We start from the raw sequence: 27,700 nt of genomic DNA, 5'->3' as shown, positions 1-27,700 counted from the left end.
AAGTAAAGACTTAGTCGCGCGGTACGGATAGACTACTTTTGTCCTGGGAACTCAAAAGTTCCCACGGGATTTCTAAAAACCTAAATCCACGCGTGCGAAGCTGCGGGCATCAGCTAGTACCTAAATAAACTTAAGCGAACCTCTAGGTACTGCATGGCTCTACAGCAGCTGAAACTTTGTAGCAGCGGTTCGCATTCCAGTCGTCGAGCGTCAAACGAAGCGTCAACAGGTGATATGTTACATACACACACACACACACACACACACACACACACACACACACACACACACACACACACACACACACACACACACACACACACACGCCTTGTAACTACTTACCACCCGCCCCGCGAGAGCGAGCTCTCATAATATTTGCACGTTCGCTCACATGCGGGCGCGGCGCGTCAACCTCCATGACAAACAAAACATTTTCACAGTATTGCGGGCAATGCAATGTTTTGTTTCCATAAATGGCAAGATGCTGCTGCAGTGAGCTGGTTTGTCGACAAGTGGCGAGGGTTGAGACATAATATAATTGTCTCTTCCATCATCCTCATACCATCGCCGGCTTCCCACTGAACACGAGTCTCCTCTACAGGAAGTGATCTGGCCATAGTCTGCCGCGCTGGCCCAGTGCGGATCGGCACACTGCACACACCTTGGAGAACATTATGGAGAACTCTCACACATGCAGATTACCTCAGTATGTTTTCCTGCTTCATTATAGCAAGTGAAATTAAAATTGCTTAAAGACGCACAAGTTAACACTGAAAAGTTAGGGATGCGTGCCCGGAATCGAGCTCCCGACCTGCCGAATAGAAGATCGACGTTTTATCCACTAGGCTATCGACTTTGTGGTTCACCTAGCCACTATAAATTGCCTCGTAGGTCAAGTGGTTAGCTCATTCGGGTACTGGCTGGTTCGTGAGTTGTCGGGTTCGAGTCCCGGGTCGGATAAAAAAAATACCTATTGGGTTTTTGTGTCAAGGAAATGTCAGTAACGGCCTACAGCTGGAGCGCATGAGCAGATTGGAGCTCCGTGAGCCGTTGGCCCTGCGCCTAATATCTCTCCGGTCGTGACGGATTGCCGTGCCATCGACCTGCAAGACAACAGGCACAAAGAGCACCTCGCTTGTTGCAATTTCTCCAGCTTAGTCGACTAGCCTCATACCACCTGCACACGTGTACTCATAGCAGGAGAACATCATACCAGGTGCTGTCTCCGCCAACGCTTCGACCTCGCCCCTTTTTTTTAGAAAGAATATTAGCCATGCTATGACTAATACTCCCCTTTCCCCTCCAATTAAGCGTAAAGCTTGTGCTAGAAGTGGGCGCGAGAATAATGCTACGGGTGGAGTTTGAATCGCCGACCTTTCGGAATTCAGTCCGCTCCTCAACCGTTGAGCTATCGAGGCTTTAGGTATGTGAACCGCGCCTGAGATGAATTTCCGAAATGAAAGTTAAATACAAAACATCTATCTGCGTCGGTTGAATCTGAACAGAAACAAACTTGCAATAAGCAAAAGGCTGCTTAACGCTCTAAATATTTAAGCGTAAGCTTTTCAGTTTTCGCTAACAAATAGTTCCCGCGAGCTGCAGCACAGTCGCTAGTTCCCGCCTCGCTCTCGTCGGCGGTCGGACATACTTCCACTAAATCTGTACTGGCTAGTAAATAGCTTAGGTATCTGTTGTGATATTTAGAGAGTGACCGCTCTATAGACGGACACCGGGACGGCTCCCGCCCGAATGAAGGTCTATCTATGGTTGTCACTTGGTTTATGTCAAAAATGTATGTGATTTTGTCATTTTGATCTTCAATAGAGTGCGGAGTGCCTCACTTATTAAGATAATGGTTTCTACAGTATCAAATTAGATAGATGTAAAGTAGTAGGTATATTTACTCGTACCTACTGTCTACGTAGATAGAGCTGGTATCTATGAATTGTTATCACATGCAATGATTTTGCCTCTATTGCAATTGTAAATAAGTAAATTACCTAAATACCTACTTACCTACTTGCGTAAATAATTACCTCTGCTATTGAGTGGCCCATAAAATTAAATATTAATAAACTAATAATATAATTATGATATAACATGAACATTACAGTGGATAGGAGCAGAGCAAAATGAATGGTGACAACAAGAAAATTATGGTGGGAGATCTCGGTCGTGGTTAGTTCCTAGGCCAGAACACGCAGTTGTGTCGTTCCGAGCCGCCTGCGCCTGCGCACGGCGCGGTCGCGGTGGCGCGTCGGGAGTAGGGACCGTTTCGGGCTACTCACGTGTTTTGTTTGGGGCAGGACTCTGGCGGGGTATCTAGGTGCAATAGGTATTAGTTACAGACAGTAGGTATAATATTTGAGTACTGCGCAGTTAGCACGTTCCCATCATAGACTGCACCGTCAGTATTAGGTCGCAAGCAATTATCGCCGGTAGTAGGTATGTATATTAATTTATTATTATTAATGATAACAATAGTTTTGCAGTGCACAGTCAGAATGACTCGACAAGTAGGGATGCACCGAGGTAGAATAATAACAACTACTTAATTAAAATATTATTATAATCAGTGGTAATTGTGTTGCGGTCATCAAGTGGGCTGCAGTCATCGATATACTACTGTAGTATTGTGAGGCCGATCTGATGCCCAGCTGCTGCCTCACTGGCGCACGCGGCGCCAGGCTCTACCGGGGCACTTCACACGTGGCATCGCATAGCGACAGCAACGTAGTTAATTTCATTGTAATGAGATCGTTTCTTTTTCTTATCAACCTATTTGATTACTAACTATGCCTGCCTACCCAAACTATCCTAAAATAACGTCTGCCTAAAGCGTCCATCTGGAATTAGGTACTAGCAGTTAGCACACTACTGACGGATACGGCCTACGAATGATTTTTTTTAAAAATTCAAATCCAAGTTAGCCCTTGACTGCAATCTCACCTGGTGGTAAGTGATGATGCAGTCTTAGATGGAAGCGAGCTAAACTGGAAGGGATATGGCTATGGCAGTTTTCATTAAACCCCTTCGGTTTCTACACGGCATCGTATCGGAACACTAAATCGCTTGGCGGCACGGTTTTTCCGGTAGGGTGCTAACTAACCAAGGCCGAAGCCTCCCACCAGACAGACCAGAAATTTTAAAATTCTCAACCCCTGCCTGGGATGGAACCTAGGACCTCCCACTAATAAGACCACAGCGTTTACCACTACGCCAGGGAGGCGTCGATTGACGGAAAATACTCTCAAATATTTATTTACGTACCTAATTCCACAAATACTAGCGAACTTTGGTCGCTATGTTATCGTCACATGACACGCGCAAAAAATATTAGTTCTATTTAAATTCCACAGATATTCCCCTTGCCAGCAAGCGGCACGCGGCACGCGCCTGCCAGGGCCGGCTGTAGGCCGCGTAGCGCCCGCGGCAAGCGATGACGATCTCCCGGCGCAGCTGAGCGCTGTACTCATACAAGCGGGAGCTCTTAGCTGTTCCATTTAGCGTTCCGGTACGATGCCAATTGCCATGTAGAAACCGATAAGGGGTATGAGTTTAGTAAAATAATTGTCATAGCCCTTCCAAGTAAGCCCGCTTCTATCTTAGATTGCATCACCAATCACCACATACCACTAGGTGAGATTGCAGTCAAGGGCTAACTTGTAAAGGAATCAAATAAACCCCTGGTGTCCTCCAGTAGACGCGCGTAATTAAGATGGAATTTATGTATTTTTTGTATATTTTGCATTTTTTAGGAAGGAAAGAGGACTTACTAGAATAAAAAAGACAACTTTGGTCGTAAAATATTTAATTTAAAGACAGCGCCACAAGCGACGCGCGACGCACGCCGCTCGCCGCGCTCGCGCATCCGCTGTCACTGTCGCCGGTCGCGCGACAAACGCGCTGAGCTGCTCTATCTATTACATTATATTTATAACTGTATAATCCCTCCACACTTCCTCTCCTCGTAAAACGAGTAATAACGCCCACTGAGCCCGGCGAATGGCGATAAACGCGCGGTGAGCTGCTTCGCACAATGTTCTATCGAAGCAAGCATCAAAATTGACAGCACTCTTTCTTTTCCAAGCAAGCAATGCTTCGCAAAGACTATCATTTAATTTTTTTATCATAATTAAATCTAGTAGAGTTATAAAATTGTACGCCGCGTAAGTACTGACTACTGCGGATTCGACATGCTTGTTTCCGAAAATAATCTAGTTCCAATATCGTACGTGTTTAAAAAGTTATAAATGAATGAAACTAACGCCAAAGCTCCCAGTGTAAGCGAACCGATACGATGGAGTCGACAAAACCGTTCGCTATGAGATTATTATTTACCGTATTTACTGCCATTGTGATCTCCTTATACGAGTGAACTAAACAGTTTCGTGCCGGCTGTCTCTGCAGTCTGCTACGCGCTAAACTGATAAACTTTTGTTAATGTTTTGCTAGGTTACGTTAGCGATTGAACTATTTGAGCGGACGACAAACAAACCAGACACCTATACCTAACGTAGATATCAAAACAGATTTAATAGAATAATAAAATTATTAACAGGGCTCTCTCCGTTGCTTACTCCATACAATCGTAGTTCCAATTTCATTTGAATATTAAGTAACCAAAGTTCATGAAATTTTGCAGACATATTCTAGAAACTAATATCTGTGTCTGTGGTGTTTAAGATTTTTCTAAAAATATGTAGTTTCAAAATTAGAGGAGCTCAAAGATGTGGGTATGAGAATTTTTACGACCGCGTAACTTTAAAACCGAATAGTGAAGTGCTATACACAGATCTCTAGCTCTCGTTGCGGTCGCTTATAGCTTCGGTACCTAGAATAGAAGGGATTACAATAAAGACGTAGTATTTATAGCGAACTGGACCAGACCAGCGGCGCCTACTCTGACGCGAGCAGCTTCACACGCTGCAGCTTCCGACGAGTGGCCGACAGCACTAGCTACTAGCATACCCACAAGATTATTGTTAACTTCTTTGGATTATAAAACTAAGCCCTCAGCACGCAGAGCATGCAATGAAAAGAAAAAACATGTAGACGGCGTCGATATTTATTTACACGTTATAAATAGCTATTTACAATATTTACAGTGTCAATACCATGCGTCCATCAGTTTGAAGTTTGCACTGTTGTCACATGGCTCATATCTATCGTTCGTTAAGTACACAGGACTCTGAGGCGCACTTCGACTTTGCTCCCACTTAAGACATTGTTAAAACGAGACAGCGTTATACCGCTGGCATAAATGTGTCTCGTTTTAACTGAAACTTAAGTCTAAGCAAGTCAAAGTGCGCTCTATAGATTTCAAGCTGAGTGCCGCGCCAGAGCCGCTGGCGCGGGAGACGTTCCCCACTGCTGTCCCGCCGCGCTCACACACGATTGCACTTTACACAACACAGTAACGCATGTTGCTATAACGCAATTCATACAAATGTATCACACACCAACATTGATGAATGTGTGTTGAGGATCATTCAAGATTCGTAGTGGCGTCTTAAGTGTCTGCAGCGTCACGCGGCGCGTCACACGGCGCGTCACGTGAGGAAGAGCGGCAGCAGCGCGAGCAGCGCGCACGGCGCCGCGCGCGCCGCGTGCGCCGCGCTGACGCGCGCCACGGCCTGGTCGTGCTGCATGGCCTCCATCTCGCCCGCTGACGACAGTCCGACACGTTAGGTACATACAAAACTACAATTTAAAATTTAATAAAAAAAAAAAAAAAGATTTTATTACTACAGGTAGCAACTGACACAGATCAAAAATCTAAATCGACGACACTTATGTGTTATGTAAACGGTATTGTTTATATTACAATGCAATCTGATATGTAGGTACCGAGCAGTATCACTTACATTTCGAAAAATTGTGAAAGCAGTAGCAACAGCCGGCTTCAAGTGTAGTGCTTGGTAGTCTAGTACTTTCTGTTATCCATATTCCAAAGCACTTTGAAAACTTTTAACATTACGAAAATATTTGACCTCCCAATTATGATAATTAAAATCAAAATGCCATGTGAATGCCATATCTATCATAAATTGTTATTACTGAGAATTTATCTTTATGGTCGATAATATAGTGTAAATACTGAACTTTGATAACGCAAAGCCGAGGAGCGTTGATCCCAAAATTATGCCAAACGTGATAACATAATTATCTGCATTGAGATAGCAGACGCCATTTCATTTAGATCCTATAAACAAGTGAGACAAACGTGCCCCCAAAAACTAGTTTTTTGGCAATTCACCGAAGCCATTCTGAATAGTTCGCTCCGCTGAATCTACTCTGACCCAGAAATAAAGGAACAACCGATTGTGTCGAAACAAATATAAATCTTCGACAAAATTTTTGACCTACAAAATAGCCAGCATCTTGTTGTTTAGTTTTTTAAGGTCCCGTAATAAACCAAAGAATCCTTATTATAGTTTCATCAAGTCCGTCTATCTGTCCGTGTCACAGCCATTTAAAAAATATAGCTGAGCTGTCAAAGTTGGAGACAGGTGTAGAAACTTGTATGTATGCGCGACAGAGTGCATGACCACTCCATACGCAGGCATCGAAGCCGAGGCGATAACCGGCGCGCAGCGGGCAGCACTGGGCATGCGCTCCGCCGAGTACAACCTACAACTCGTGTCTGTCTGTTTGCGAGCTCTTCAACACCCATTCGTATTACCGATTTTAATGACAGATACAGAGCTAGCGTACATTGCGGGTGTGCACATGGGCTACTTTTGATGGCAGAAAATCGAGGAATTCCCACGGGACAAAAAATTGTGTCCACGTGGACGTAGTCGTGGGAAGTCGAGTAAAATATTCTTTACTAGATGAGACCCTCGACTCGGTCCGCGTGGATATATTTTTTTGTTTTATCATAATGACAATAAAAACTAGGTACTTGAAATTGTTGCCACAGAAGTGTTATCTGCAACGAGTGTGGCAGGTAGGAGTCTATAACAACACAAAGCTGCAAGACAGCTCGGTGTTGCTCGGTGTTGCTCGGTGTTGCTCGCAGTCGCCCGCGCGCTCGGTGCAACGTGCAGCGGAATATTCGCCAAGGTCACAGCGGTTGTTATTTATTATCTGCTATTATCAAACAGGTTTTATGATTTGATAAGTTCTTAGTGCTTCTGATACCTGTGATTCGCGTTATCTTGTTTGGTTGGCTCGAGCATTAGGTATACCTACCTACTGAATGAGTTAAACTGAAAACTAAACCACACTTCTCTCACACTGCGCTCATTGGCATCCTGGTCGGCTAAGCGGCATTTACATTACGAAATTAATTTCACGTCATTAATTTCCCTATAAGTTGCACGTGTAAACGTCTAATTTCGTAATGCATGAAACTAAGATGAACGTTTACACATGCAATTGATAGCGCAATTAATATCGTGAAACTAATTTCGTAATGTAAATTCCGCTAAGCCGACAGCTGTTGAAATACTCGTAATAGCATGTATGCTATCTTTGCAATCGAATATCGGATTCTGTAAGAATTCTGTTGACCCAATGGCCAGTATTGTGTCGACTCCCACGACTGGTCAGGGCTCACCTGGCACGCCGTCGTCGCCGCGCAGGCGCAGCGCGAGGCTCGCGTGCGCCGCCTCGCCCTCGCCCTCGCCCTCGCCCTCGCCCTCGGGCGCCGCGCTGCAGCTGTAGCGGCCCGCGTCCTCGCGCCGCAGCTGCGCCAGCGTGAGCCGCGACACGACGCGCCCCGCCCAGCGCTCCGTGTCCAGCGACACGCCGCCGCGCGCGCTCTGCGGACCCACCACATACATACTAGAGCAATGAACACGGTTCAACATTATTCAAAAACAAATCTCTTCCGGTCTCTGTATTTCATCCGCAATCTGTGCTCTGCGCAAACCACCATGTTCAAATGGACTACTCGTTTCGTGCGCTCTATACTACTTGAATATCTCCAAAGTAATGCGTGCATTTGTTCAACATTTACATCCAGTATTCAGTAGTAAGTATAACAAATGATGCAGCAAACAGTCGCCAGCGTAGCTACCTGCGGGTCGAGCGTGTCGCCGTCGTGCGTCCAGCGCACGCGCAGCGCGGGCAGCGCGCCCAGCAGCTCGGGCGCCACCGCGTAGCGCGCCTCGCACGCCAGCTGCGCCGCGCCGCCCGCCGCGCCCCACACGCGCCCGTCCGCCGCGCCCAGCGCGCGCACCGACACCAGCGGCGCCGACGACTCTGCTGACACGACACATATGCATTGTTACATAGACGATTCAGCAATGACAAGGCCTTCCTATAAATTATTAAAAATTATCCGCGCCACCCGCGCCGTGACGCGCGGCGCCCGGGCGGCCGCAGCGAGCCGGGTGCCTCGTCGCACGCCTCGCGTTCAGGGATGTACCTACCGACGACGGTGAGGTTGAAGAGCAGGCTCATCTTGGGCTCCGTGTTGACCTGGCACTCGTAGCGGCCCGCGTCGGCGGCGCGCAGCCGCGCGATGCGCAGCGTGTGCACCGCGCCCGCCGCGCCCTCCGCGCCGTCGCGCGACGTGACGCGCGGCGCTCGGGCGGCTGAGGCGGGCGCGTCGGCCGGTGCCTCGTCGCACGCCACACGCGCGTCCGCCGTGAACACCACGCCCGCGTGCGTCAGGATCTGCAGGTCGCGGGAGCGCACCCACGACACCTGCCCCGGAAACGGATAAAGATAAGCTCGCACTGCGGATTTAGGAACTCGCGCATCAGTGAAAAGCTCGGACGAGCGGAGCTAGCTACACGAATGCTCCGTCAGTGTCGCAGTGGCAGGTACATGCTACGCCTCTAACGTGTACCAGGCGAGTATAATCTACTAAACTTATCGATTCATGCCACTGAATGTGTATGCAGCGTTGTAACGAGCTGCGGAAGCCGACATTACTACTCGTAAGACATTAAAAGCGTTGCAAAATTCATTGATTAGCATTGAAAGTATTTATGAGAGAAATGCGAAAATATTATATCGCTGCGTCTTACGTTCACCGGAACTTGTCAGCGGGTGCGGAATAACAGTGTGACAGAAATAAGCAGAGCTCGTGTTTAGCGATCAAAATATCCGCGCTATGAGTGGACGGCAAACGGCCTCGGCGCGCGCGCGGTGCGCGTGTCGCGCGTGACGTCACGCGAGGACACGCGCACGCGCACGCGGGACCACAGTCGGTACGCATTTAGCGTTTCCGGGAGCTGTCCGGAAAGGTAACCTTAATTAGTTTCGCATTCTGAAACAACTTGTGACCCACGTGATAGCCCTGCGGTCGCTACGCGCCTAAATATTTTATAATGCTCTTGTGTAGCAGCTGTAAAAGCAGCGGCAGTTCTACCACAGCCATCGTCGACGCCGATCGCTGGAGATGTAAGCCGTACTTTGCGTAATGAATTAGCACTAGATTAGACTGGTCGTGAGGAGGGCGTCGAGATCTGGCGCGTGTCGCGGAAATGTCAGCGAGTCCTCGCGGCGACGTCACGCGCTAAAAGCGGCGACTAGAAGCCGGTCATCGACTCCGCGCCCGATATAGCGCCACGCGCGCGCGGCTCGCTGTGCCCGGAAGCTGGCGCGCGCGGCCCGCTGTGCCTCCAGCTCCCGACCGCGCTGGAACTCACACGCTCAGCTCAGCATCACTTTAATCCGTGATTGTTTTCCCCAACGACGTCAGCGGTGTCAGTAACGTGTATCGGATTGAGGCATTTTTCAAAATGAGATTTCCAGAGGTACCTATCGACTGTTCAAGTTAGCATTTTTGTTCAGTTTTTGTCACTTCGATATTTGTGTACGACGACGTGTTTACTCGTGTACAACGGTAAAGAGTCGAGAAACGCTCGTTAATTTGGCATCTCTGTGCGATTTTGAATTCTTTCGATTTTTAAACTCAAGGCTCGGATGAATGCTGCCCGGAACGAAGGTTTGGCTAACCCGATAACTAACTAGCTGCTCGTCGCTCGGCCAGCAGTTTCCGTGATCGAACACGACTGATACAAAGCTGAGCGTGTAGGCGGCGCCTAACTGCGAGTGGGTAGTAGCACTCGTAGCTCCGAGATTAACTTACGATGTGTTTGTTATGATGTTTTCATTGCCGCTAATGCTCGTTTAATTGGTAGGTAACTCAAGTGTCACGCCATTACCTACCTACATATAAATCATACAATAAATCATTCCTGCTGAAAATGACTCGCTACAGCTAAAGCCTGGTAAAAACATCTAAGTCGAGCGATTTCTGTCCTCGAGTCATCTTTTTATTTTTTCTCTTTTCTTTCAATCAGTACGCAAATTGAATGCAAAAATTGACCGGTACATCAATCACTCCCAATTTCTTCGGTAGGTATGTAGAACAATTTATCTTTTTACAAATTCGGGTGAACGGAGGTTCTTACGAGACCCCGTTGAAATTTCTTGAAAGAGAGGCTACGTTCGTTAAACCGGCCAAGTGCGAGCCAGACTCACGCACTGCACTCAGTGCGTGAGTCTGGCTACAGAACCCTTTCTGTACTCGGGTATTTTTTCCGACATTTTGCACAATAAATCAAAAACTAACATACGTGAAAATAAATAAAAATCTGTTTTAAAATATACTGATAAAGCCCTTTCATAATATATTATAATACCCACTTGATATAGTTATCTTACTTTTTTTTTATTCAGTCCACAAAACTGACTAAGTACAATTGAAAAAAAAAAATTATAAGAAATTGAAAAATAAAAAAATACATGGACAAAGATACATGTGCGCAATTGTGTCTTCTCGATGTGGACTCGGCATGCACTATTTGAAAATTGAAACACATTTTTTTTGTGTTGTAACCACAAATTCACGGTTCGGATTTTTTTCTTTGTGCTATAAGACGTGCCTATCTGCCAAATTTCATGTCCACGGGAAGTGCCCTATAGGTTTTCTTGACAGACACGACAGACGGACAGGCAGACAATAAAGTGATATAAAAGGGTTCCGTTTTTTCTTTTGAGGTACGGACCCCTAAAAAGACCTACAAGCAAAATCTTTAGTTTCTGCATCCACATGGACATTGTCAACCAGTCAGTTTCTTCTTTATCCGACCAACCACCGGCCGACATGGCGGTAGCTAAGTCAGATGAAATATCATCTTGGAGGGTGGACGGTAGTGAGTCAGCGAGGGACGGACATCCGACGCACGTGGTCGCGCGCCGTGACATTGGCATTGATTATTTTTAGAGTTCATCCCGCGCGCTGCAGAGGACGCTGCGGTTCTCGGTAAACGCATGTTCCGTACGTACTGTACTCACTACCCGCGTTCTAGAGCACTGACACCTCTGCGGTCTATTTATACGCGCCTCGCGGCCAGCTCTGGTATGTGACAGCCGAAATCGTCCGAGCAAGCATTCACAAGTGACCTCGATGTAATCGCTCCACTCGTTCCAACGAGCGACGCCGCGGGGCGCGCGCAGCTCGCTGCTCTGTTCGACCTTCCGTCCGACAGATAGTCGCAATCGAGATATCGGTTGAGCTGCGGTTTGCGTACTTGTATTTACTGATAGCTACCAGGTAAATGTGAAACTATGTAATTACGTCTATCAATATTAACACTTTCATCAACATTTTAAATATATTATGTACATAGGTAGGTATGTCTATTATTTACCTATGCAATCGCTGTGCTATGTTGGACAAGAATGAGGAACGATGACTTTCCGCGGTGTAGTTAGTCTGTAAAGATGTCGAGGCAAGTTCACGGGCGACGACTCTGCGCTTTGCTACCGAGCGGAACTTCACGTACAGTTTTTCATGCGCCATTTCCCGCTCCATTTGTCCGGGCCCTAATCGTGGAGTTCGGGGACACTGAATAGCTTTGTGTAAGAAGAGTCGAGTAAGAGATCTGTTCGTGTACAATGTGTGCAGGTGGAACTAACAGTTGAGTGCCGCCGAGGCGGGTGGCGAGACTCACCGCGCGGCCGCCGAGCCGCAGCACGCGGCAGCGCAGCGCGGCCGAGTCGCCGACGCGCGCCAGCACGGCCGTCTGCTGGCGCGCCGCGAACGCCGGCCCCCCGGGACCTGCAACACACCACGCCAATACCGTCACCACACTGTTCCTGAATCTGCGTATCTCGGCTGACTTCTGGGATTTTTACTTCTTGTAATACAACAAAACTATTAACTAAGTTTTCGCCAATCAATAAAATAAAATATAATCAATAAAAAGTCATTTCTTAATGTGCAGCGCCAGGCAAAGATGGACACGTGGAAAGATGGACATTACGTTCGTATGCCGCCAGGTACAACAGTCTTGCGTCTTCTACAGTTTTACAATATTACATGGACAACTCACAAAGGCACTAAAATACTAATGTAAGCTGTAGTTATACAAGTTTAGTGAGTGCAGTTAGCAGGAGTACGAAGCTGGGACTGTTATGACTTTACAAAAGCTTTATAACTCTTCATAATATAAAGAATTGCGAAGACGGGACTGAATCTTGTCTCTGCCATATATTATTACCTCGTTTTAACTGTAAAATGCAAGCAAGGTCAAAGTTCGCTCCATACACGTCTCCTGCCAGGTGTCGTTCTATTGCCGTGTATTCCCCAATAACATGAACAAACCTCGCTCTTAATTGCTGGCAATTAGTAGGTGATGAGTGACTGATAACAGACTGTGACTGAGGCAAGTCCAGCTAATGCATGTAGACACTTGAACGTAGTGATTACATTCTCTTTGCTTTCAAATAGGCACTTCAATCCCGTGATCTCCTTTAATTCTAATTATAATATTATTTAATTAGAATTAAGAGGACAAAATTACAAAGCTAATTTATTTGTGATACAACGCGATCATTAATTTTTCTTCATTTAATTTAATTAAAGTTTATATACGAAATAAGTAAATTAAATATTAAAGACGGACGACAAGTACCTACATACAAAGGGATGATGCGGGCTCAATCGCTTTCATTATTTTGTTCATTAAAAATTCTTGTAACGGCGCTCGTATGGGATCGTATTTACTTACACGTTCGAGGAACTACTTCCCCTTCGCTCAGCTAAGCTAATTAGGCTCTTGCGAGGAATGGAACACCGTATCGTTGTTTTGTGCATAGCCACTAGGTATACCTATTTGCACCGACTACCTCGCTATGTCAGGCTTGTATCATTTCTGTTTAGTTGGCATCTGATATACTTATGTGTGTCTAGTAAATAAAATGCAGAATGTGTCAATTCTGTTAATCACCAATGGTGCTGATGACGGAGAAAAGATTTTTGTTGATATTTGTCACATCAAGCAAACACGTGTTTGTAGACGGACGCAGAACCACGCGAGCAGATGACTGTGTGCTGATGGTCGTGCAGTGACTGACTGCATACAGTGTGTAAACTGACTGCAAACCGATGGCGACGCTGAGCACTTCAGCTGTTCCAGCAGCTTTGGAATTTGTTTCTTTGTCATCAGAACAGGCACTAGTAAATGATAGAAGCATATTAGTTTTATCATCATAAAACAGATAAATACTCTAATCTGCAGTGCTCTCTAGAGCTGGACGCGGGGGTGTGGGGGTGCGGGGGCGGCGGCAACGACCGGCCTCGCGTTATTAACATTTCAACACTTCATCGCGCGCTATATATACACCTGACACACAAACGTACTACCCGCGCCCACGCGCGCGATCACATCCCCAACACGATCCAAGGATATCCTGAAATGTTACATTCATTATTCCCTACGTCGCACCCGCTATCAATATAAACGCATGCGCATCGCTGTACGCTGGCGTCAATGTCATTCGTAAAAGTTCACAGAATCGTGGAAGAAATAGATAAGTGCTAATGCAAATATTGACACTAGCAAAGATAAGACGTGTGGATTTTTCCATCTTTTCTTATCTACAGAAGTGATAAAGAATTCATAAACGTGTATAATAATTAATTAATATACACTTAATTCTTTCTAATTTGATTTCTGTGGAAATAAAAGATGAAATAATAATTAAGAGTCCACTGAAATTTTTTAAACGCTTTGTCGAAATCGCCTCGTTGCAACATCATCGTGCTATGTATTTACAGTCGAGAAGTGGTTTCGTTTGAAGCGCCGCCGCGCGCCGCTGGAAACACTCTACTTACATTGTATATCATTTTATTCCGCTTCGCCAACACGAAATGGCATCTGATAAACGTTCCAACAAGTTTTACATTGTACTTTCATAACAGCCCTCGCACCCTCTCTGCAGTACTCACACTGAAGTGGAAGTGGGTACACGTATGATGTATCCAATGTCGCCGCATTGTCACGCGCACGCGCAGCTGCGGACTGCACTACAGCGTGGTACAGCGTCGGACCACCGAGGAACAATGTCACGATATCTACCTACCTACAAAAGTAAAAATAAAAGAGTGCAAGACGCCTATGTCCAACAGTGGATGCATAGAACTTACTGACTATTGATTATATTGATTAGTTTTGTCCTGTTCCGATTGAATTTCAGTACTGGCGAATTTCAATTTACGCAGCTCTCTATACCTCATAAAGAGATGAAGTGCAGGACTAACGAATGATTACGAATCGCACGCCGTCCGTCAACCTGTCGCCAAATCTGCTGCGAGTACCTACTGAATTGATAAGAATGCCTCAGCATTTTTTGGTCCGGACCCAGGAGGGCTACGATTCATATCCGAGACCTCTTCATCCAATGTCCAATTTAAGCTAGCCGTTACACGAACGATTAGTCGAGCCTCGAGTAGGTATGGTCGGGTCTCTGGCGAGCTGGTGTATACCAGAAGTAGGTACGTGAGTGACGTCCCCGCGCACGTCACGTGGCAGCAGCGCGACGCCGCGGGTGGCGCCCGTCCGTCGTCACCTGACGCTCGTCACTCGTCAGCTGCCGACGCTCTACTAGCGACTGGATACTCCACTTGTACGATAGCCCTTACTATACAAAATAGCTGGTTATTATCTATTAGATACATCTTAGATAAACTTGTAAAAATACTCCTAAATAAACAGCTGCACAGTTGCGTGGAAGGGATTGTTGCATCGTTGTAGTCTCATCCTATCTTATTCAGAACTTTCTTACGTTTATTCAATTGTCATCTTCTGGATTTGCTTATCAAATACATGTTGTGTATGTATGTTTTTAACCGACTTCCAAAAAAGGAGGAGGTTCTCAATTCGTCGGGATCTTTTTTCTTTTTATTTTTTTTTTATTTATTTTTTATGTATGTTCCCCGATTACTCAAAGACCCCTGGACCGATTTGGAAATATTTTTTTTTGTTTGAAAGGGTATACTGTGCAGGTGGTCCCATATAAATTTGGTGAAGATCTGATGAATATCTTCGGAGATGGAGAACAGAACTCCTCAATGGATAAGAGCAAATTGCTCGCGATCACTGTAATAGCTTAGTAAACAGTAGGGTTTTAACTGGACATAGCATATTATAGTACAGTGGGGCCACTAAAAATTGTGAAATAAAAAAAATTCAAAAGAAAAATAAAACCGACTTCAAAAACCAAAAACACTAAAAAGTAGAAAATAATTTTTGTTTAGCTACACATGTAATGTACCTAGGTATGAAGTCGGGCGAGCTTCACTCTTGGATTTCTAATTTTGTTTTAATATGCTCGCTCGACTTCATACCTAGGTACATTACATGTGTAGCTAAACAAAAATTATTTTCTACTTTTTAGTGTTTTTGGTTTTTGAAGTCGGTTTTATTTTTCTTTTGAAATTTTTTTATTCTTTTGTTGCCTTTTTCTCTGCCGTAATCACTAGGTAAGTATAATGCGTACATATTGTCTTTCTTTACTCAAAACAAGGGTTTTAACCGACTACCAAAAAGGAGGAGGTTCCCAATTCAGCACATATTACTTTTTCAAAAAAATTTGATACTATTTTAATTCGAAAAGCAATTTCACCACCACCAGCACCAAAGCAAATGGACGTCAGTATAACCCCTTAGAGCTCAGCGCATAATTCACCGTACCTACATTTCATTACGTTTTATCGTGCAAATTGCGCAGGTGCAGAACAATGGGAGTATTGAATAAGCCCGCGGGTGATTACACATGACATGAACCAACGCAACGGGGTCATTTTTCAAACGTGTGATTTTGGCTGTTACAATTGCTTGAATTCAACTGTTTAAAGTAGCAGTTACTAGATAAGCAATTGTAAGTGAGTCTCATGCTGCAATTTCGAAGCTCAATTCAGATTGATTAGTTTATTCCAGTAAGTTCATTTCAGTTGGACTGAAACAGATGGCGTCACCTACATTATTGTGACTGAATTCCTTACTAATTTCAGTACACTTTTTTGAATTCCAAACGCTGCTCAGTTTGCATGATTTCAGCGATCCAGTTTTGGATTTGAACACTGCACTACAATGTTATTGGTTGAATGGATCCGCCAGCAAAGCACAACTGAAGCTAAGTAGAATCTTAGGACGCTATTATCTTTGCATTGTTATTGTGAGTTACATTTCGAACTGTCGTTTTGAAGATTCCCCACAGCTCTTTGATGCAGATTCAGGCCACTTCCTCTATCAAACGCGGGAACTTCATTGGGTAACGCTTTCATTTTATTTCATTGATAAAACTACTTAAATGTTGTTCCACAATTAGATTTATCACACCCATTGGGAAAGCGACCGTCGCACCGGGAAGCACGGTATTGTCGGAACAGTCCGGTAGGTCGGGGATATCGGACATGAGAGGGAGCAGAAACCTTCAAGCAACCTAAGTATGTCCATTAGTGGATATCCATCGTTTGACGATGACGAGTGACGACTATTGATTTTCTTTCACAACGTTCGTCTTCGTAAACGAAGGGAGCGCTGGTTGCAGATGTAAATTCTCTTTTTCGAGATGTACAAAACTCGTAAGTTACTAGGTCAGTGACTGCGGCCTGCGCGCGATGCGGCAGGCGGGCTCGCAAGCCGCGTCGGAAACCAAAACAAACAGTCGCAGCGGCTCCGAGCCCCGATGATCCATTGTTGCTCGAAGGGAAGATGAAAGGGCTCGATTAAATGTTTACTCTACTGCGGCGCCCGCGCACCCCGCACCGTCCGCCCCGCGCCCCGCACCGCCCGCCGCCCGCGCCCTATTCCAAGCTGTGACACGCGCACGCACCGATTATAATATGTCATTGGGTGGACATTAATTAAAGGAGCAATTAATTTATTAGTAAACACATCAACGATTTCTACTTTATTTTTATATAAATACCTAGTAAGCAAACGAGCAGGCGGGGAGCGGGGAGCGGGGAGCGGGGAGCGCCACCAGGCTATCACAGCTTTGACAACTAACTTTACTCACAACGAATACAGCCGTGAGCCATACAAATCACGCAACAGAGACAGCACGATGAGAACACGGACACGAGTACAAAGCTCCTTAATCCACGAACGATGAAGGATATCGTTTGATCGGCGCCGCGCAAACAAACTCCCGCGCGCCGACAGCGCACCAACAGCGTCGATGTACTCGTATACCGCTTCGCGAGTTAATCGACCATTGTTTGTTTTCGCGCGCTCTCGTCGAAGTCACTCTACACTCCACATTTGCGCAGAGCCGCCTTCGATCAAACCATCAGTAAAAATATATAATGCTTTATGTGGGCCCTCCACACACAAGGAAAAGTTACACTTTGGCGATCGAGAGAATCGTGTGATGATTTAAGTTACGAGTACCATTTCGAAACCCCGAAAGTATCTACCTATTGATGAGTTTGATGTGTTATTAAGTACCTAGCTAATTTTGTGGTTTTCTTAATGTTTACAAATTGAAACGTTATTTCTTAATCAATCTTAGAATCCATGGCAAGGTACAAAGGCCGATGAAGCAGACGTGTTCTGGAGTGGAGACCGCGTACCGGTAAGCGCAGTGTGGGTCGACCTCCAGCCTGCTGGACCGATGCCCTGCCCTTGTTCAGCAGTGGACTCATACAGGCTGATGGATTGGATTGGACAGACTTAAATTGCTCAAGCACAAATGTCATTCTACAGCACAGTTTGATCATGGTTTGATCTGTCTCACTGTCGCTCAGAGAGTACGGCTCAACACTATCACATCTTTGGGTTCATTTCGTAGAGCCGTCGCACCGTCGAAGCTCTCGGCTGTACCTGTCATCACAGCACTTGAGTGCCGCGAGTGAAGCCGCGTGTTCCACTGCCACCGTTCCGCGTTCGTGATGACCATGACCAGGCAGTGGCGCCGCCCACTGTAGCGCCAGTGGTCGCCGCATGAGATGATGAATCGCTTCCACGCGGCCGCGGGCCCTGCGCCGCGCTCCCTGGCGTATAGCTTCATTACCATTCGGTGATGGAACGACGCCAACAATCCTACGACTGTTGAACCGCTAGCGAAAATAATTCGCGATTGTTACTAACTAAATATATTTACGAAACATTTTGTATCGCGTTTTCCGCTGGGCAGAATATTATCGCAGGGCTGACCTCGTTCGCCACGGAACAAATCCCGAATATCAGAAACTGAATCGTACATTGACTCAATTTACAATAATCAACGCAGTTGAATGGCATTAAAAGTTTATCAAAGCTTTGTGTGACCTCATCTATTGGTACTCAATGAATGTATGGATCGATTGACAGTTGACATCATTTCAGGTAACGGACTGCGACAGACGAAGTGGAAGCTGGTCGACGATCGACCAGCTTCCACTTCACAGCTAAGGCCAATGTACTTGTGAGAGGGAATTGAAAAAAGAAAAAATATGTAACAAGTGAAGCAGCGTTGCTCTATAGGGGATATGAATAGGAAAGTAACATGTTCGTTCACGGAAGCGATCGCCCGCGTGCGGGTGGATGTGCTCAATGAGTGGGCGCACCAGATGAAGTATTTGTTCCGAACATTAATTACGTATTGCAATCTGCGATGCTGTCAGATGACGCTGCCCGCGCCCCGGGGCGTGTTGGCCGACATGTTGGCGCGAGTCGCGGTACTCACGCGAGGCGCAATACTCGTACCTACTACCTACCTATATACCTACCCGTACATTTCTAATTATATAAACTTACGCTTGACTACAATCACTCCAAATAGTAAATGATGATGTAGCCTAAAGTGGAGGTGCCTTCATTCTTCTTTTGAAGGTACCAATATTACAGTTAAAGCGGCAGCTAAGAACGTTCCATATTCTAGCAGCGCGAAACGAGGAAGCGAATTGTTTGATACAATTACGTTTTATTAAAAAGACTCGACCCTGTCGTCTTGTCTGTCGGTATGCGTCGGCCTTTAGACGCATTGCATCGCACGCTGCACTCGTTCCGCTAATTTTCCAGCAGAAGTAGGGCCACAATGGGCCCCGGCTCACAGCTCGGGTCCCCGCTCGCGGCCGACGGCGGATTATTTTTATCCGGAGTTGTTTTGTTCCAAATCTTTAGTGCATTCGGCATTCAGTCAGCTTGCTCTTGAGCAATACGCTAATGATGTTTTCCCTTCGCGCAGATACTCGCTGTACTCGATGCGATTGCTGATACTGATTTATAAACACACGGCACTTTGTAAGTGTAGTACAGTAAATCTGTATTTTGAGCAAAGCCAAAAACCTGTGTCAAAAACTATCACTGTGTAAGTTTCATGAAAAGAACAAAAGTAAAAATACCTAATTCTAAAAATCGATACGCCACACGTCCATTTTAACCGATGAGGCAACGGATTTGGGTAAAAAATTAAAAGCATTCCTGGGAGGAACGATCGGCGAGCGGACATTCTTTACGCTGATTCAGCCACCAATGTCACACGCGCCCATCCCAGGCCTCGCTGCGTACTTCCGAGCACCGCGCAACACGACAAACAAACAAGAGCACGCCTCCACCGATCATGATTTGGCAGTGGAACTGAGAGATGGAATTCGAAGAGAGGTATTTGGATGTTAGCGGGCGGTGGGCGGAATGACTTAACTTCCTCCGCGCTGAGTCACGGCGGGCTCCGGCCAGATGTCGCTGCGTGATGTCATCAAAGGGAAGTTCCAGCTTCCACTCACACGAGCGCTCGTTTTGTTGCGAAAACGGGATAAATATTTAATTTAGTTTCGAGTGCTGAAGGATTTGTTGTTCCGACTTTTGTGATCTGTTGCGAGGTTCCGAAATAGCGAAGAGTCTGAACACAAACTTTATTTTCTTTACAAAAAGTTGAAACGCAGGAATCGCAACAGTGGAAGTGGCAATATTTACAGTCAGGGAAGTCTGTACTAGCATTATAGTGATAGCCTGGTGCAGTGATAGCCTGGTGCAGTGATAGCCTGGTGCAGTGATAGCCTGGTGCAGTGATAGCCTGGTGCAGTGATAGCCTGGTGCAGTGATAGCCTGGTGCAGTGATAGCCTGGTGCAGTGATAGCCTGGTGCAGTGATAGCCTGGTGCAGTGATAGCCTGGTGCAGTGATAGCCTGGTGCAGTGATAGCCTGGTGCAGTGATAGCCTGGTGCAGTGATAGCCTGGTGCAGTGATAGCCTGGTGCAGTGATAGCCTGGTGCAGTGATAGCCTGGTGCAGTGATAGCCTGGTGCAGTGATAGCCTGGTGCAGTGATAGCCTGGTGCAGTGATAGCCTGGTGCAGTGATAGCCTGGTGGTCGAGACGTCGGCCTCCAGTTGGGGGGTTCGGGGATCGAGTCTAAACATGTGCCTCACTTTTTTGGAGTGCGTTTTAATTAGGTAAGTATCATTCGCTTCAACGGTAAAGGAAAACATAGTCATGGAATCTGCATGCCTGAAGTTCGCTATAATATTCTCAAAGGTGTGTGAAGACTGCCAATCCACACTTGGCCGGCGTAGTAGGTAAACTATGACCAAACCCTTCTCGTTCTAGGAGGAGAGCCGTACTTAGTAGTGAGCCGGAGATGGGTTGATAGTGAAACTTGTGCAGAAGGGTCAATTGAGCAGAAGAGCAGATATTCCTACAAGCTCCATACAATTAGATCTTGACGAGCGACGGTTAAATAATAAAACATTCTGTTATAGCAAAATCTGTGAGCAATTGCCAAAACATATCCATTATATAGAACTGGGCTACAACGCACAGTTTTACGATCTAAAAGCTGTAGAACGTGTTCTCATGACGAATCAGTGCCACGTGTACGGCGCGGGCGCAGCTGCTCCCTACTCCTAACACACACACTTGAAACTAACAATTTGAAAGCCAAACAAAAGATGGGAAAGTCTTCAGTATTATTATGTTGCTTGCGAATTGCCATATCAATTTTCAGAACACAGGTATTCGAAAAGAGAATGACGTCATCCGCACGCACTGCACCGGAACGCGCACAGCGCTCAGCGAGCGTTGGCGGAACAACTCGTCGACGACAACCCTAGCTAGGTAACCTTCCCTTGCTTCTTGCCCTTAAAAACTAAGCTCTCAATAATAGCGTCAGATTGTCAGTAAGCTATACCTACGAGTATACTCACAACACCACTAGGCAATATTTGATGGTTTGGGTACTGACCAGCGAGCGCCGGCAGCGCGGCCAGCCACAGCAGCAGCACGCGCGCGCACATGCCGCGCCGCGCACTACGCCGCGCGCGCTGCACGCATGTCTACCTGCAACAACACAAGCACGCGTCACACACTCCTACTCACCGAGCACTCTTGCTCAATACTCGACTAAAAAATATTCATTCGCTCTGGGAATCTAATCCAAATTGCAAACCAAGTCTTTTTTAAGGCCGTTGATTTTTGTCAGCCCTAGCACAGACTACGGTCTATTTGGGCTGCCAATTGCAAACATCAGTCTCAGTTTTTTTCTAGGGCTTTGATCTATAAAGTTTGGTGTAAAATATTCACTTTTCATTTAGTCTTTAATTAAATAAATAAATAAAAATTCTGCAGCACAAAATATGTACCTAATACTTAGTACTGTAACTGTAGTGTCATCGTAGACTTTTACGTAGTAGCTGAGTGAATACATGAGTACAGATTCACGTACAGCGTGTTAACCGTAACACGGTTGACTCGGTGTCTGATTATTTCAGGTTTCTGCAATTTTGGTTTTAATATTTGTTTGCGCCAGTGAGTGAAGTCCATTGTGTGAGTACCTATTTTCCAGCGTCAACGTGTGAGCCCATTTTCCCACCGGCGCCGCGGCACGTCGCCACAACGCCACGGTCCACACGCCGCATATGGCCTGCAGTTACTCCCATTTTATAGTCAATTAAACTCCAATGCCGGGCGACTTATCGCGACCGGTCGGAATCCCATCTTTACGAGCACCATAAAGCGCCGCCACATCCAAATGAGCACAAATTATGACAAACTTATAATTAACTTCGCTTTCGAATGAGTGCCATGTGCTGTACGTACCTACCTAAAGCCATCGAGTCGCGCGATGATCGATAGAGGGAATAAAAATATAATTAAGTATTGAAATTGTTTTCATGCCAGAATTATACTCATTTATCATTGTAGTAATAATAATTAGGTACCCATTGTAAGACATCAATCGTGAAGTTTCATCTCCATACTGCCGAGTTGAACCAGCTGGGCGACTGGCTCCCGAGGTGGAAGGTTGATCTCAAACTTCAAAAGGCAAAGATATTGCAGACAGGCGATGAGTTGCCTGCACCAGAAGTGATGAACCCCTGCTAATTCACAGCTATTAGCAGCTTGAAATGCAAGTTTGTACAAATCAACTGGAAGCAAATCGGGCTCGTCGGGCCATAAGCGGCGGAATGTGCCGCGCCGGCCGCAGCGACCACTAGACACGGCAACTGTACGCCAGATCCCAGCTGTGTGGGACGTTGAGATGAGAATTGAGGATGATTCTCTCTTAATTAGGCTCCACGAGACATTACAAGGTTTTCGAAGTAGCGTATGAAAAGTGCTTTGAAATTCAAAGCGACGATAAACGTCAGCCTCCCTTCGATCGTAAAGAAGATCACTTTGTGCTTCACTGAGCTAATTACACGCGCGCTTGCTCCCGCGGGCACGGACTCCGGCCTCACTGACACTCGCGAGCACGTGCGTACGTGACGTGGCACGGCAGGTCTGCGCGCGCGTCGCTCTGTGCGCGCTATTTGCGGCCGCGCAATTATAGCGCGCTCGGAATACGCGCAAAGGTTGCAGCTGCGCCTGCGCCGAGCCGAGGAGGAGCTGAACGATACAACCATCTACAATCACCAATTCATTCGAGCCTGCAAATACCTTTACCTTTTCACAGGAAGAAACAGAAAATAGTTTCATTCGGCTCGTAAATCGTAACATACCTACCAGCACTAGACCAATGGCCGAAGAACATCCTGGCTAACCGTCGCGCGTCGCCACGATACGGAAAAAGAGGGCATCTGATTTTGATCTTTTTGCTTACAGCAATTTCCAAAGTGCACATAATCCTAACGATCGCAAGCCTCCGATGCGAGATGTAGCAAAAGAGCATTGTTCTGGAGATAACTTAGAAACGCAACCTGACCACGGTAATATATTAACTACGTGAATGGAATTTAGAGGGAGGCACCTACTCACAAGTGAGCCGTGGGCTGGCGCGGGATGCCCAACCCGGCGAGCAATGTTTACCGAACTGTTGGCGTCATTCCATAGCATTACCTCCCCGTAAACTAACTAGCTTTTGCCTATCACTACGACATGTAGGCATAGTACGCGACAGGTCGAGATGGCTATCAGGGTAGGAGGGGGGGAGGGGGGGGGGGGGCCGCGCCCGACGTCACCCGCACTATTCCGCCGCGGGTTTGCGCGGGGTTGTGCGGATGTGCGGGGCGTGCCCACCCCGATTGCCATCTCGTCCTGTCGCGCACTATAGGTATCTATTCTCTGGGAGCCCTGCCCCTGACCCGCGACGCGAGGTGGCGCGGGAACTTGAGACCAGCTCGCCGGATGATGCTCGCTCTAAAATAGCACTTCTCAATTTCCGAGTGACACTTTGTTTTAACTTTATTGTCGGTCATCATTGTGAAATTGAAACAATAGACGCGTAACGCGAGAATGCGTAGACTGCGACTATTTAAATTAAAAGCACGCAAGGCACTTTGCAATTTTTGAGGTAAGGAATTTAGAAGAGCGACTTCCAAGCCACAACTGAGTAGGTGCTCATCGTATGCAACGAGATGGGGATTCATCTACAAGGGTAGTATCAGTGAACAAGACCAAACGATCCTTTGTTACGTAGGTACCTCTACGTGTACGAAAGTATCGGAGCACTCGTAGAAACAGCTTCTAGTATCTTGTGCAGGAGCGGGGGGCTGTCGGGCAGACAGATATCTCCTCGAGGAGTACAATACAATATAATAGCTATATTCCATGAGGTAAGTAGGGAGGATGTGTAGTGTAGCTGTTTGATATGGAAAGGGAACGGCTGCCTGCATCGGACGCCCATAACTCCGTCGTCGCAGCGATCACCATTCTGTGCTAACACGCTACTAAAGTTCAATTAAAACGAAAACCAGCAGTTTCTAAATTAAATAATCATAGCGTGCGAGCGAGGGGGCGCTAGCTAGTGCACTTACGGAAATTATATTAATTAACAGTCATTATTTTTTCATATGAATATAAAGTCATCTGTGATAGCGTCGGTCCGCAATCCTTATCTGGTGGCGAGTGGTGAAGTAGAGTGTTAGCTGCGTAAGTTTCTTGTATGGACTTTGTACAAACTTGCCACATGCGGGCCTGTGGCTCTTTCATTCTACAAGAACAGAACTACGCAAACGATCAATCATTTAGACAAACATTTCCCAATCATGAATAAAACAGAACAGATTATTTTAAATTACAATAAACTTTATTCCACTGTCAGGTTGGAATCTCATTCCTACCGGCAGCAAGAAGCTTGAAGCAAACACCGAAAACAGATATTTTCACCTCTCTAGCTCAAAAGGGCGCGTTTGCTTCACAAAACGAATGAGCAAAAGTCGTTTTTGCTCACCCAGTGAGCTTTTTCTCACTTTTTGAATTTAGAACGCTTTGGATTGGCATTTCTTCAATTTATCGTCTCAAGAAACGTTCGGAAATGTTGTATATATTAATATTGCATACTCCATACATTTTATTTCGACAGCTTTTTTTACTCTCTATTTTATTATTTAAAATATTTACTTTTTGTTAAAATGTGTTTTAGACTTTATAATTCTGTAACACAACATGAAAGAAAATTAAAATTAATGAATTAATATTATATTTTATGATTGAAACAATTCCGAACGCAGACAAAAAAGGCATGGCAGGGAAACAGAAGAAAAATTGTCTATGAGGTCTTTAATCTTAATAACACACCTATCTTATTTCTTTGTAGATAATTTATTTTATTTTATTTATTTATTTAATTAAAGTTATTGTTATAAAACTTTTAATATTAACAAAATGATTCCAAACATTTTTGTAAATACAATACTAAATTGTAGTGATAATTTAACACCATCAGTTATTAAAGGATCAGTGTCTAACGCTGCGCTGAGCTAAACTTTCCGGAAAAGTCGCGTGAGAAATACTTGAAACCCTATTATTTAACGATTGGAAACTTGCTAAAGGTGTGAAGACCTACTCAGAAACTGGTTTTATCATATAAACACTTACCTACTTAATATACCTACATGAATATAAAAATTTCTTAGTGTTTCAATAAATAATTTTTTTTCCATCTTGTATTTTTTCGCTATTGAGGTGAAAACTTGTATGTATCACATGATAGTAAAGTTTTTGTTTCTTGTGCCTTTGAACCCCTCGCTACACTCAAAATTCTAACTTTTCGATTTAATCCTTCGCCCGCTCGGGGTTCAAACTAGGTAACTAGGTAGCACTCGCAACAAAAATGAACTTTGCTATCTTGTTGAACAAATAACTATTTCACGCGACTTTTCCCGAAAGAAGTTTTATTCAGCGTTAGACACTATCTAGCCCTTTTATTATTCTCTAGGTAAAGTACCTATCACTTGATTCACTCATTTTGTTACTTTTTTATGGATTTTTAAATAATAAGACAAGTCCCTTACCTTTACAATCCAGGTACAAAACGATCTCAAACGTCAATCACGGAATCACTATCGATTGTGCGGAGCACTCGGACGCGTCGCGACGTGGACCCGCGGCACATGCGTGTGCGCAGCGAGGGCGCGCGGCACTGTGCCGTGTGCCCGCTGCGCCGCCGCCCGCCCGCCGCCCGCCGCCCGCCCGCCCTCCGCCTGGTTCGATTCCCGGCAGAGAGGATTTCTTGTCTCTGGTCCGACCCCGGGAGAATCTTCAGCCGCAGTCACTAACTGCTCTATCGCAAAACCTGTGCCATAAGCGATTTGGTATTTCGGTACGGATAATATGTCATATTATTATGCCGCGTACAAACGGGGGTTCAACAAAACTGACATATTACGTGCCTAGTGCCTACACCTAATTTGTGTCACACATGAGCGAGCTTCTATCTTGGACTACATTTAACTAGCCATGGATGCTGAATGCAAATAAGAGTTAGTGTATATACCTAATGTGTACCCACTGATATTATATCTAAGTACGAGCGATCTGTTTAAATATAAATATTTTTACAACCTGCTAGCAGTGAAAATCATCTAGTTATTAGTAAAATGAAACTACTAAGTATACCTACATATCAACCTACTTAATTAGTGATGTGTGAGAGCCGCCGCAGCTACGGCGCCCGCCCAGCGCGTCCCTCGCCACGTGCGTCCCTCACACGTCGTCTGAGGATTCCGAACCTACTGCCATACACGTGGTCGAGGACGAAGCGACGGAAAGTGTGGTGTGGCGACAGTCGCGATGTGCGCGCACGAGCTCCCTGCCGCCCGTGTGCCTGGCTGCTGTAGGTAGTGCTGCAACTTGGGAGTCTCAGCACCCCCGCCGAGCGTCGTCGTTGCTGCAACGCGTTTCTCTTACACCGAGGCTTCAATACCTACTTACTTACAGGCTGTTTTTTTTGTTTCGGTTGTAATCAAAATCGGTCAAGTGAATTCGTACACGAAGGGCTCCGTACCGGGAACGAGAAATAACACTTTTTAATAATTTTTTATTTTCATGGCGGTCATTTTGGAAAATTTTAATATTCGTTGTTATAGCGGCAACAGAAATACACATTTTCAAAATTCATTTTTAAAATTTCAACTCGTAGAGAGTTGAAATTTTCACAGAATGTGTAAAAACTAAATTAAAATCGGTTCATTAGTTTAGGAGCTACGATGCCACAGACAGATACACAGATACACACGTGCATAACGTCCCGTTAGTACCCTTCGGGCACAGAATCCTAAAAAATAACATCAAGGTTACGACTCTCGGAGCACGATACAACAAAACAAGCAGGACGAGTTATTCTGGTCATGATTTCGCAGCTAACTACATCGCAAAGCGAATGAATAATGAATGGGTAATATCTACCTGCATACTGTTATTATCTACACAAGTAGGCAGCCGTGATGACCTAGTGCGGGAGGTCGGGGGTTCGGCCCCGGACACGCACCTCTAACTTTTCAAGTTACGAGTATGTGCGTTTTAACAAAAATATCACTTGCTTTAACGGTGAAGGAAATCATCGCGAAGAATCCAGCATGCCTGAGAGTTTCCATAATGTTCTCAAAGGTGTGTGAAGTGTGCCGATCCGCACTGGGCCAGCGTGGTGGATGACCTAAACCTCCATATTCTGCTCTCAGAATGCTCTACCTGTGCTCAGTAGGGAGCCGGCAGTGGGTTGATCGTGATGAAGTAGGTATGTGTTGTTGAAGTAGGTACGCGCGCCAATCCATCTCATAAACTTATCAAACGAGTAGCTACCTACATA

The 27,700-nt window shown here is 45.6% G+C and overlaps 1 protein-coding gene across 7 annotated transcripts; it reads right to left on the bottom strand.

Annotated features, from left to right (window-relative positions):
* Positions 1-5,054: 5,054 nt before the first annotated feature.
* LOC123874168 (spidroin-1-like) lies at positions 5,055-26,070 on the bottom strand. 7 transcript variants are annotated; one of them, XR_006797846.1, is made up of 8 exons: positions 25,908-26,070; positions 21,419-21,513; positions 11,922-12,028; positions 8,382-8,658; positions 8,027-8,214; positions 7,565-7,791; positions 6,908-7,092; positions 5,556-5,668 (listed from the first exon to the last, which is right to left on the bottom strand). XR_006797846.1 is itself a non-coding variant. In XM_045919390.1 (7 exons), exons 2-7 carry the CDS (start codon positions 21,468-21,470, stop codon positions 5,455-5,457), a joined length of 1,065 nt encoding a protein of 354 aa, XP_045775346.1. In that variant the 5' UTR covers positions 21,471-21,513; positions 25,908-26,064; the 3' UTR covers positions 5,055-5,454. The 7 variants fall into 7 exon arrangements, 5 of the variants coding, with proteins under 5 accessions (XP_045775346.1, XP_045775347.1, XP_045775350.1 ...); XR_006797847.1 differs by having other exon boundaries at positions 7,565-7,769; positions 25,908-26,066; XM_045919390.1 differs by lacking the exon at positions 6,908-7,092 and having other exon boundaries at positions 5,055-5,668; positions 25,908-26,064.
* Between the last annotated feature and the right edge of the window lie 1,630 nt (positions 26,071-27,700).

The sequence above is a fragment of the Maniola jurtina genome, chromosome 18 (genome assembly GCF_905333055.1).
Source record: "Maniola jurtina chromosome 18, ilManJurt1.1, whole genome shotgun sequence".
NCBI lineage: Eukaryota > Metazoa > Arthropoda > Insecta > Lepidoptera > Nymphalidae > Maniola > Maniola jurtina.
The sequence above is the reverse complement of the archived record's forward strand: the minus strand, read 5'-3'. Positions and strand labels throughout refer to the sequence as shown.